The 13,014-nt window shown below is 42.3% G+C and overlaps 1 protein-coding gene across 1 annotated transcript in view; it reads right to left on the reverse strand.

Moving 5' to 3' along the window:
* ITFG1 (integrin alpha FG-GAP repeat containing 1) overlaps positions 1-13,014 on the reverse strand; it is a gene marked incomplete at its 5' end in the record, with an annotated part of 112,292 nt that overhangs the window by 41,935 nt on the left and 57,343 nt on the right. The window contains one exon of the mRNA XM_081870245.1: positions 1,727-1,877. Coding sequence (XP_081726371.1) covers positions 1,727-1,877 — 151 coding nt within the window. The remainder of the gene's footprint in view (positions 1-1,726; positions 1,878-13,014) is intronic.

Below are 13,014 nucleotides of genomic sequence, written 5' to 3' on the forward strand. Positions count from 1 at the left end.
TCAGAGTGCCTTTGCGATTTGGAGTGAACGGATGTACAGAGGTGGACAAAAGTTTAAAAGTGAGAAATAAAGCTGAGGCCAGGAGAAATTTGGCACTGAATGCAGGGAGCCAGATGCAGTGTCTGTTCATGTACTGTGCAGAAATAAATTATTGTGAATATTTGGCAGTCAGTAGGGGAGAAACTAAGCTGGAACCTTATGATTTATGTTAGCTTAGCTTAGTATACAAATGTCCCCAAATTGCATGGGAGGGTCAAGTCGCTAGTGTTTGAGCAGATCAGCTGTGGTGTGTCCAGCTTAATAGTGCAGTAAACACCCCTACCTTAACAATTTGGGAATATCAGTTTGCAATATTTAAAGGCAGCATGGTTTCTGGACTAGAAAGATGGACTTGGTCTAGGAAGTAAGAATGCAAGAGCAGCCCTGCTGGATCAAGACCAAAAGACCATCTAGTTCAGAAATGTAAAACCTCTGGATGTTGTTTGACCCCAATTTCCATCAGCCTTAACCAGCATGACCAATGGGCAGGCTTAATGTGAGTTGCCTTCCAATGATGTCTGGAGGGCCATAGGTTCCCCATCCATGAAGCAGATAATTAGCTGGTTTCCAACAGTAGCCAATCATAGGCAGTTAGGAAGGTAACACACAAGGCATGAAGGCAACAATGCCTCTTCCTTTCCCGTGTTGTTTGTTCTGGTATTCATCATATGCTCTGGGCAACTTGTCTTTTTTGAGCCTGAGATTCTCACCAATAGAAGAACGGGCTACTAGCTGGGAGGAAAGACACAAGGATTGTGAAAAAGCAAACCCCTTGTATTTGCTGCATACACACATATGCAGTTCTGGAAGTATATTTTTAATGCCACTTTGGCCTGTAAGTAAAAACTGGACATGAAGAGGCTTTTAGAGAGCAACCACTTGTTTTTATTTATATTAACTCCCCAAATTCCTGTTTTTAGGAGCACAGGAAACTGCGTTCCACTTAGTCAGACCATTCCTCTATCTAGCTCAGCTTGGTTTACACTGGCAGAGGCTTTCCTGGATTTGGGCAGAGGACTTTCCCAGACGTTCCTGGAGAGGGAGTTGCTAGGGCAGGAACAATACTGGGTGGTAGTGGCTCTCCATAGTTTCAGGACAGGTAGTCTCGCCCTGCCTGGAGATTCTGAAGCTCAAACCTGGGACCTTCTGCATGCAAAGCAGATGCTCTTCTAATTAGCTCTGGTCCTTCCCCAATATTAGTTTGCATATGCTTTCACATGCCTTCTTACTACTCTTTTACTGTTTTTACCCTGTATTTTTGTTTTGATGATATTGCTTACTGGGTTTTCTTAAAATAAACAAAATAAAGCAATGCATAAAAATAAGCCTGAGAACTTCATCTAAACAGATTTTAGCAGATACAAGTGATGGTATACACTGGTGCCTTAGGAAAGTGCCACTCCCTTCCTTTAAAAATAAATAAAAATCAAATGTAAAAAGTGAAGCCCATTACTAACAAAGATCTATTCAAAAGAGCTGAAATGAAGGGTGACTGTTCATATAATCTCAGCGGCTCTCTCTTCAGCTTTAAATGACTTCTCTTCAAACAACTCGTTTGTTTTCATTATGTGCCGTGGATTTGCCCAGTCAAAATATTCCAAGATGCCAGTTTGGAACGAAAGCTCAAATAAGAACGGGCAGATGGCAATTAAGCAGGCAGGAAAACAAGGAAGAGCGCTCAACTCACGTCTTCATAAATGTCAAAGAAGGTTGCCACCACAGCGTCTTTGATCTGATTCAGATCCGAGAGCTCCCAGTAGACCTTAAACATACGCCGTGCACCCGCGCAGCTTGCCTCATTGCACTCAACATTCTCCAGCAGGAAAGCTTGCTGGTTGCTGCAAAGGAAGGAGAGAAACATGGGGTGGGTGCAGTTTTGTTTTCCTGCCTTTATTCTTGCAAAGCTGACCGTGAGCTGGGCCCATTTAGGGAATAATAATAATAATAATAATAATAATAATAATAATAAATTTTATTATTTATATCCTGCCCATCTGGCTGGGTTTCTTCAACCGCTCTCGGCAGCTTAAAGTATATATAAAAACATAATATACAAACTCCTGCAACCCTAACACTACATATCTGGGAGTAAGACCCACTGAATTCAAAAGGGCCTAGTTGTGAATAGACATAATTAGGATTGTGCTACTAGTCAGTTAATTATTTTTACTCAGAAGGGAAAGAACTATTTAGTTCCTCTATCTATCCCCTTTGGGAAGTGCAAAGTGGGAGTGAGTAACCTTCCATTTTTCTTCAAAAAACCTAGAACTCCAGGGAGCCTTATTCATAATCAACATTAAATTGTAAGCAACTTGAAGCAGGGACTAGCCTCCATCCTCCTCACTTGATTTTCTTATTCTGTAAAGCAGTATATTTATTTATTTGATTTGTCTTGTTATGAGTTTGGGTGGTCAATCTGGATGACATCCTGGGTCCCTTCAAAACCTGTATCTATGGGGAGAAGAAGCCTGCCAAACCAGGGGATTTTTTTTGCTTTCGCTGGCTTGTTAAGTACCACAGTTTAACATAACCAAAGAAATCACTCTGCTGCTATAGACAATTGGGTACATCATTTACTTACTTGCTTGCTTACCACCCTTCATCTAGAGATCACAGGGAAGTTAACATTATAACAACAAAAAATAAATGTTTCCATTGCCCTCTTATTTCCAAGAGGTGTCTGTTGGTTGGGGAGCAGGGGAAGAATCTGATTGGAGCAGGCCACGATCTTGTATTTGCCTCCCTGCCTCCCATGCTTCTTTCTTTTGATAAATGCATTATATTTTGAACTTGACCACAAGCCACCTAGAGACTATCCTGATTCATTTAATATTGAGGCTTTTGCTGTTCTGCTGATGACTGCTCTCTTTTCAGCACATTTCTGGCACGGGGCCCACCACACGGCTGTCAGACATGACAATCTACACACACTTAACATTTTTTACATGGAAGAGAAAAAGGAGCTCGGTTTGCAGTAAAGTCACCCTTTTGTCCCTAAATCAAAGGAATGGAGCGACAGGTTAAGCAAACTCCCACTTTTACTTTTAGATTCCGAAGAAAAAGGCACTAGAGGGTGCTGCGGAAAGAGATCCTTTGGGCAGAACTAGACAATCCTGAATTCTGTGTTGCTGCCAGAAATGGTACCCACCAGTCTGTAGGCCTATGCCAGGGTTGGCTAACATGCGGCTTTCTAGATATTGCTGGACTACACATCAACCCTGACCATTAGTAGCTGGGGCAGATGGGACTTGGAATTAGTAATATATGGAGGGCCACAGATTCCTCACCTTAACCTATGTCCTGTAATGTGAAACTCACCACACAATATTATGTCATCACACAATGACTTTCCCCTTTCCCCACTCTAAGGATGGATTGCTCCTGGGGTAGAGATCTTAATGAGGTCATTATGTTGATTCAAAGCCATGGTTTTCCCAGTAGTGATGTATGGAAGTGAGAGCTGGACCATAAAGAAGGCTGATCGCCGAAGAATTGATGCTTTTGAATTATGGTGCTGGAGGAGACTCTTGAGAGTCCCATGGACTGCAAGAAGATCAAACGCATCCATTCTTAAGGAAATTAGCCCTGAGTGCTCGCTGGAAGCACAGATTGTGAAGCTGAGGCTCCAATACTTTGGCCACCTCATGAGAAGAGAAGACTCCCTGGAAAAGACCCTGATGTTGGGAAAGATTGAGGGCACAAGGAGAAGGGGACGACAGAGGACGAGATGGTTGGACAGTGTTCTTGAAGCTACCAGCATGAGTTTGACCAAACTGCGGGAGGCAGTGGAAGACAGGAGTGCCTGGCGTGCTCTGGTCCATGGGGTCACGAAGAGTTGGACATGACTAAACGACTAAACAACAACAACATGTTGATTCACAACTTGACCTAGACACAGAGATACTGTTTTGGGCAGCATGGCCTCACTGTTCATAGAATCATAGACTTTTAGATTTGGAAGGGACCCTGAGGGTCATCTAGCCCCAACCCCCCGCAATGCAGGACTCTCCCTGCCCCCAATGTAACACTTAGTTTCCTCTTAAAGTGGATTTTACTAGAACTTATAACAATTCTGTCAAGTCTCTGGGAAACACATAAATCTCAAGGCTATTTTGTCAACATTTCTTGGGTATCTCCCTATGTGTATGTGTTGACAAAGTTTTTTGAAAAGGGAAAACTTAACACATACATAGGATGATTTCATCAGCCAAGTCATTTATTCTGTACTGTAAGCTTTGCTTCCTTACTGCGCAAAGTCTTCAAAATGCATGAATCAGACTTCCCCACCCCCACAACTCAATGTTCTAATGAAGCTTTTCATTACCACAGCAATTTTATTCTCAACACCTTTCTTGAATATTTACATATTTACTTCCAGTATGAGTCACAACTATCATTACATTGCATCTCCATTATTTCCCTTTGTGTCTCAGCCAAATATCAAAACACACCATTATACAATTTACAAGGTTATTTCAATTTCTTCATTACATATCCTATAAATGTTCCCATTCAGGTGTGACAAAAGGGGACATGCTGGGTGTTGATTTTTTAAAAAATCCTTTTGATGTATTCCTGGTTGAAATTTTGCAGATTAAAATGACTGAAAATGCTTTTCTTCTCCATTTGGTATGGCACTACATGCCCCCTTAACACCAGAGTATAAATTATTAACGTTTCTGGAGCTGTGTAAAATGTTCAACTGTAAATTAGACAAATTCATGGGGGAGAGGGCTATCAAAGACTACTAGCCATGGTGGCTAGGCTCTGCCTCTATACGAGGAGGCAATAACACTTCTGAATACCAGTAGGTATAAACCACAGGAGGAGGAGATAGTATTATGCTCTAATCCTACTTGGAGGTCTCCTACAGGCATCTGGATGGCCAATGTGAGAACAGGATGCTGGGCCTGATGGGCCATCAGCCTGATCCAGCAATGCTCTTCTTATTTGCTTACATTCTTAATCTGTTGCAGTAACAAAATGAGTCTTAAGCTAACTTAAAAGAATAACAAGCTTTCATTGTAACAAGCTTTCATGGATGCCTTATGAAGCGCACAGTGTGTTACTTAGCAGTTATGTAGATATATGAGAGTTCAGAGCAGAAGAAAACAGGCAAACGATGGGATCAGGCAACACACAAACTAAAAGGCCTACTGCATTTGTATTGCATTGCACTGATATTATACTCAGATGCAAGTGCCTGCATAACTGTATCTCTCAACCAAGTGAACATTAAGATTTCATGCATCGTGAAGTAGGCCTACAAAAACCTGGACCTCAATACAGTGGTACCTCGGGTTACAAACACTTCAGGTTACAAATGCTTCAGGATACAGACTCCGCTAACCCGGAAGTAGCACCTCGGGTTAAGAACTTTACTTCAGGAGGAGAAGAGAAATTGCGTGGCAGTGGCGCGGTGGCAGCGGGAGGCCCCATTAGCTAAAATGGTACCTCAGGTTAAGAACAGTTTCAGGTTAAGAATGGACCTCTGGAACGAAGTTCTTAACCAGGTACCACTGTAAACACATTAGACTTTAGAGCACTGCAAGAATCCTTGGTTGTATTTCTTGTAAAGCAGATTGCCCAGAGAGCCCGTGATTGGCTCAACATCACCCAATAATCTTAACAGATGATAAGTGATTTGAACGCATGATATTCCTTTCCCCAAGGCTCAAACACACCTTTCCCACTATTCCTCAGTGCATGTCAATTTTGAAAAAGGCAGTCACTCAGTGGCAGAGCTAGCTTGCCCATAAAGCTGGGTCTCCTCCTTCTTTGGTGATTACTCGTAGCCGAGTAAAATTGTCTTCCAAAAACACGGTTTTAACAATGAGTCCGTAAGTGACTGTGGAGGCCAATTCTGGACCCACACGTGAGGTGGCCACCTCAAGCGTCACCCGTTTTACGCCCAACTTTGCTGCTGGTCTCCTTGGCCTCTAGGGGCAGAGAGGGACTAGGCACCAACACCCAGATTTCCCGCAGCAGCGGGGAGGGATCTCCCACCCCCACCTGGTGTTGTGTGTGTGGGGCTTTGCACTGGCTTCTCTCCTTACAGAGTTTGCACCCCCATCACAAGGTCAGCAGCTGAGTGTTTCACCTCAGGTGATGAAATGCCTTGGGCCGCCCCTGGTAATAGTACAGGGAAAATAACCATCCCATTGCAGAACAATGAAAACAGGTAAAATAAGATATTCTGCCAGCTAGAAAGGAAATAGTGCTTCAAAGGTCAGTTGCCCTGGAGCTGCCAACGTTTGTATTATTCCAATCTGTTGTAAATTGCCTTGAGGGTCACACGTTTGAATGGTGGAGGATAAAATATTCCAAAATAGATGCATATTGCAACTAATGCAATCTCCATTTGTCAGCCCATTACCCCTATAGCTTTGCATACTATTGTCCACAATTTATGGGGACACAGGTATGAAAACCATGCATTTATTACTCTGTTAGAAAGATTGTGTGATTGTTTTATTGGTCTCGGAATTAATCTTGGGATATTTGCATTCCCCTTCCTTCCATCTCATAAACAGCCCAGTAAAACTTATACAATTATGCATCCAAGCACTTTTGTTTCTGGGGAGACCAAAACGAGACACTCAGGTTGAATTCAAATATTACAGCTCCCACAGGAAGACTGATGAAAAGTGCTTCTGGATGTGGCTGTAACATTTGAAAAGCAGCTCTCAATAGTCTGTTGGCATATTTTGGGGGTGGGGGTGGGGGAATAACGTTCCATGGGACCATTTGTGGTACAAACATGGGAGTGGTATCAGTCTTTTTCATTAGATCATGCAGATTACATTTTTTTCTGATGGGAGACTTGGCTCTTTGGGAAACAGGAGTTACAAAATGATGAAAAGTTTTTCTCTTTTACTGTTGACAGACGAGGTCACACTTTTCAGTCTGTTCTTTATATAAATGTTAGATTAATTTTAATAATTACTTAATGTAAAAGTGGTGGAGACAATGATTTCTGCGACAACTTAAAACATTCAGATGCAGATTCAAATTACCTGGATTCTGATATTAGTGACGGCATGGAAGCAGCATAAGCTACATTGCCATCTCATGTTCAACTGTAGTATTTACTGTTTATGCACTGCATTTATAGCATAAATACTATGCACTTGATAGATTTTTCACAATTATGGGCTGAAAAATAATTTCTGACACAACACTGTACTTTTTAGCAGAAGAACCCATCATTTCAGATTTTAGTAAAAAAAAATATTACCCTTAGTTGTATCAGGAGCAACATGTCACTCCAGAGGACAGTGGGAGATTAAAATGGCAGCTCCTAGTGGGGGCCTGGGAACTGGTGTTTTAATTTCCCACAATGCCCCACATTGTTCTGTGGCATTGTGGGAAATGAACATGGCAGCTCCCAGACTCTTTCTGGGAGTTGTCTGTCTGCTGGGTAGGCACTGATGATGATGATGGGAGGAGCCAATTTGTTAGAGACCCACCTCAAAGCTGGACCTGGACCTGAACGATCATAATTAATTGTAGGAACCCCCATCAGAGAGGAAATTCTGAACAGCATCCCATAATACAGACATTATTTCAAAATAGTGGGTTTGAGTCTTCAAATGAGCCATAAGAAGCCTACTGGAAAGGCTGAATAAAGCAAGTCAATCATGAACGGGTGACTGCTGGGTGACAAACTCAGACGTGCAGATGGGTCTGGAAGACAAGCAAGATTCGAGCTGTGAATCTCTTTAGGAAACAGTTTGGGAATTACTGTTTGAAAAGAGTAGTGCTCATCTGCCATTCTTTTAAAATATAGGATGTTGGACAAATATAAAATGTCTACTTCTGCAAAAAGAAAAAGTACATCCACAGACATAATAGCAAGATGCAGGAATAAATCCAAGACCAGTGTCGAGCCTGGAAAGCACACTAACATGATAAAATGCGGAGTTATGCTAACGTTTTCAGTCAATTTCTAAACAATTAACATGAAATACGGACATAGTTGAGCAAGAGTGAAGGTATTTTGATTTAAGGCTGATGGGGAGCCCCCTCCCCCCCTTTCCTTTCTCTTCTGAGCTTCTTGGGAAAAGGAAGGAACAAACAGCAACCTCACTGGCACATTTCTGCCTGTTCTTTCCAGGCAAGAAGCAGCAGCAGTAAAAACAACACAACACAGGAACTGCCAGAGAGGGAGAGAGACAGAAGGAGCAGGCACAAGAGAGATCTTTATTTCTCTGGACCAATCCAGTGGGACACAGGAGGAGACTCCAAATTTCACTGCATACTACTCTAGCCTTCTTGCTGTAGGAACATGGGGTGCTGCCTTACAATGAGTCAGACCATAGGCTCATCTAGCTCTGTGACTGGTAGGCATTCAGAAGAAGAAGAAGAAGAAGAGTTTGGATTTGATATCCCGCCTTTCACTCCCCTTCAGGACTCTCAAAACGGCTAACATTCTCCTTTCCCTTCCTCCCCCACAACAAACACTCTGTGAGGTGAGTGGGGCTGAGAGACTTCAAAGAAGTGTGACTGCCCAAGGTCACCCAGCAGCTCCATGTGGAGGAGCGGAGAGGCGAACCCGGTTCCCCAGATTAGGAGACTACCGCTCTTAACCACTACACCACACTGGAAGCCACACTGAAACCTTCCCAGCCCTACCTGGAGCTGCCCAGAGACTGAATTTCTGCATGCAAAGTGCTTGCTCTGCCACTGAGCTACAGCTCCTCCCTATAAACTATACCAAATTCTTGGTCTACACTTGCAGAAGATGCTAGAATGGAGTGTACCATTTCATGCTGCAGGGTGGAGTGTACCATTTCATGGGGGAGGCTGAGCATTTCTCAATGCTTCCTTGTGTTAAAAACTTCCTGCAAAAAGAAAATCAGCACAGCGGGCTCAGCTAAGCCTTTCTTCCTGATGTACCAGTTTTCCATGTAGTATGTGTGTGTGTGTGTGTGTGTGTGTGTGTGTGTGTGTGTGTGTATTCCTACCTGCAGTCTGTGGTACAGTCCATTCTACCACTTAATCCTGCTTCAGGTGCTGACCCATCCTAAGGCTCAGCAGTAGTTCCCTAGTTAACTGGACTGCATCAAATCAAATGTGGTTAGTAAAAGATACGCTTCTTTGAATTTCTCACAAGTTTCAAATAACGGTACAACCTGCCCTCCAACACTGAATTTAAATAGATTTTTCCTTTAAGAAAAGCCACAAAGCAAACTCATCAAAAGCCCTTTATAAATCACTTACGTTCTCTGTTTGGGATATTCAGAGAATAAATTCTAAAACTCAGGCCTGACGTGATCACAACTATGGCCAACATCTGGAAATATGCACTCTGCCCCCTCTCACACTTTCCCTCTATGGTGTGTCTATCCCCTTCTTTTCTCTACTTGGTGCTAACCACAGTTTTGCGATACATAAGCACCAACCGCAAACCATCGTTAACATGAAACAGTTTCTAATGTTACCTTGGCCTGAAAACCTACTTCAAACTCTGATTTACCAGGAAACCATAGCCCATGCTTAATTCTGGAAAGGGGATGAGAGAAGGGAAATTGCTCAAGAGATGGCAGTGGGGGACACACTCTGAGCTTGGCTCTCAGTCTGCAAACTATGGTTTGCAGGGAGCCAGCATTAAATCTGCATGGACCTAAGAGTTGAAACGAAACAACCTTATTCCAGCCACTTACTGGATTCTCCCTGCCCCCTTATTAGCTCACCTAGGAAATATATCCAAATCACCCCAACATTCTTGTACTGTATTATAAGCACCATCCCACACATTGCCAGAGCTTTCTTTCTGAAAGCGAGAAACACCACCAAACTATTTTGAATCCATTTTTGAGAATGATGGTAAGAGCATATAATTAAGTCACTTCTGTGTCATGAGGCCATTATATACACCAGTGTGGCCTTGGATGAATAAAAAGAGGCATGGCCCCTTTTAATTTTACTTTGCTACGGATCCTAGCAATTAAGAACAAGGCTTCCTGGACTAGTAGCACAGCCTCAAGCCAAAGGTTTGCAAAAAAAACGCTCTTATCACTTAATCACAGTAATCAATCATCAAAATTAGATCCGTGGTTACTAGTATTAAAAGCTGGAAGGGAAAGAATTAAAAGGTTTGCTTCAATTCATGATGTATCCTTAGCAACTAGCTTAAGATTTCTCTCTCTCGGTCTCTCTCCCTCTCCACCCCTTAACTTAATTGTTGAGATTTCTTGGTGAGTCACCTAATACAGCTCATGGAAGTGAATCTTGTGCACAATCTGAAATAAAGGGGGAATTTGTTTCAGTATACTGAATGTTCCTTGTAATGTTAAGAGAAAAGAAAATCTTTTTAAAAAGCTATACTCCTGTATGTTCTTCTCCATCCCTTAGATGAGCAGCAGATGCACTGTTCTGCATTTTCTCCTTCATTCAAGGGAGGTTTGGCAAGGACACAGGCAGAAGCTCTCTCAGTTGCGCCACTCACTTTGTTGCAGTTTAATCGGCTCTTTTGACTTCTTAGGGTTACTTGTTGACTTTAATGTTTTATTAATTGTGTAGCATTGTTTGCTATACATTTTTAAACTGTACATTAGATTGAGTGTCACCTGGAAGCCAAAGCTGGCATATAAATGTTTGCACTCAATATTTCTTTTATTACCAGGACATCCATACAGTTTGAAAAGAAAAACACATTGAAAAATGTGGTTTCTCTGGGGAAACATGATGTTTTATCAGTTATCACTTCAATTTTTGCAGCTCTCTCTCAGACACAAAGCTGACATGTGTTACCGTCAGGGACTGGGCAGAGGAGGAATGGTGGAGACTGCCTCCCCACCCTGACCCTTCCAGGGAGGAGGAAGAGGAAGACAGTAGAGATTTACAACAGTGGTTTGAAGGAGGTCACAGCTCAGAGGCAGATGAGGGGAAAAGTTGGGAAATAATGGCAGAGGAGGAGGAGGAGGAGACAGAACCGGAGCGGCAGCTGGCTGACACAGTGTCATTAGAAAGCATCCCAGATGCTCCATCTCCCAGAACCCAGCAAGCCTTGAAAGTAGGAGAGCAAAGAGCTCAAAGACAGAAGGCACGTGGCAGTGCCCACAGAAGTGACAAATGAGGATGTGGGAGAGACAGGGGGTGGAGATTCACTCGGGACAACACCATTATCCAAGAGGCTGGGTTTTATAGACTCTCTCTGTAAATATCGAAATAAAAAAGGACGGTAAGAAACTTTCCTTTTTCTTTATACTTTCCTCGGCAACCAGCCAGAAGTCACTAACAGCATCCTGACAGTTACATTATTATTATGTCTCCTCCTAGTGAACTCAGGGGGTAAGTGCCAACAGGACTGTAACCAAAACAGAGCTACTGAAAACCAGCATGCCCAAGGTTTGCAGCAGTATAACATATCTTTAGGAAAAGAACCACAAGAATTTGAGGAGGACATGGCTGGCTATGAAAAACCCTATGAGAAACTTCTGCTGCAACATTGCTGCAGATTCTACTCATGATTTATTCTAGATCGCTTGATCCTTTGAGAACCTACAAAGTTTGCAGGATCTGACTTAATGGTCTTCTTGAGTGCGTGGTGATTGGACCTAGCCATGCTTAGCAAACAGAACAGAGGAAATTGTGACTAAGATACTGTGCACACTCCACTAGCTCTCTGCCTTTTCTTTAATTTTCTGACCTAACCCACATTTAACATTGCACCAGGTGTTTTTGCTAGCCATGATTAGCTTGAGCCAGTTTGCAAACCAACTCCTCAAAATCATGGTGGAAAGGATTGGTTTCAACCGTGCCATGTTAGTAGATATGGTGATGTGCAATACAAACCGTAGTTTACTCCCGAAATAAAGCAACTTAAAGGTGGGAGATTCACACACAACAGGGGGAAGAGATGTCATCAGGATACTCCCAGTCTTCTAACCATGGTTAGATAATTATGCAAAATTATATCTGCACCAGTATGGTGATGGCTGCGTCTGGAAGCAGGAAATGGCAGGGTGGAAAAGAATCATCTGTGGGCAGAGTAGCAGGCTATTACATTGGTATTTTGCTGCCAACGTCAAAATCGCCCATTTGGGGATTATCAACTTTGAGTCAACAAATAAGCCAGCTGGCTGCTGCTGAAAATTTAAGACCAAAATACAGGTCAGGCTGCTGCAAACAAGAATGAAGGGAAAGCTCAGCTGAGCAGAATAGCAATGTCTAACCTCATAGGACCATCTGTTTGATCTCAAGGCTGAGTATTTGACTCGTACTCAACTACGAGTCCATTGCAGTTCTTTTATAGTAACACTTACTGGGCAAAGGAACTTGTTTCCCAAGTCCACTAATGTATCTGATGGATGCTGCCTTGCCATCTGCCAAACCACCAAATGGTTTTCTTCTTCCCAATACATCCCTCCCTCTCTTAAAAACAAAAAAAACTACTACTGTGAACAAATTATGTCTTTTGTAACTAGTTCAGTAATTTCACAACATTTTTAATAGCATGAGCAAGGAATTGTTTGAGTCCCTAGATAGTACTACACACATCAGAACTAAAGTGAATCCTTAGAATATATCAAAGTGATGTTCCAAATGTGCCTCCAAAAGGTTCATACATATATTTAAAGGACACTTGGCGCTGAAAACTTTAAAAATTCAGAGATAACTCGCTTTCCTTGTGCATAAGCACTTGGGTTCTGGAAGACATGAAAACGATCTAATCAATTGTTAATCCAATCTAGGCCACCTGTACGAAGACCAGTTCCATGAGAACCACAATAACCTTGGCTTTATATTGCAGCTGTTAACTACTGTCAATATATTTCCTCTCCAAAATGGCATACTAAGTGTTTCATGTTAAGAGTCTCCCCTGCCAATTATCAGCTCAGATTTTACAAGAATTTATAAATATTTATAACCACCTTTGGCAGTTCATTTGCCATTGGGGAAAATCTGATTTTATTTTTAAACGACCACTTTTTTCTTTTTTTTTGAAAGAAGCATATATCCTTACAGTTC

This window comes from Podarcis erhardii, assembly GCF_964252035.2.
Source record: "Podarcis erhardii genome assembly, chromosome: 7".
Taxonomy (NCBI): Eukaryota; Metazoa; Chordata; class Lepidosauria; order Squamata; family Lacertidae; genus Podarcis; species Podarcis erhardii.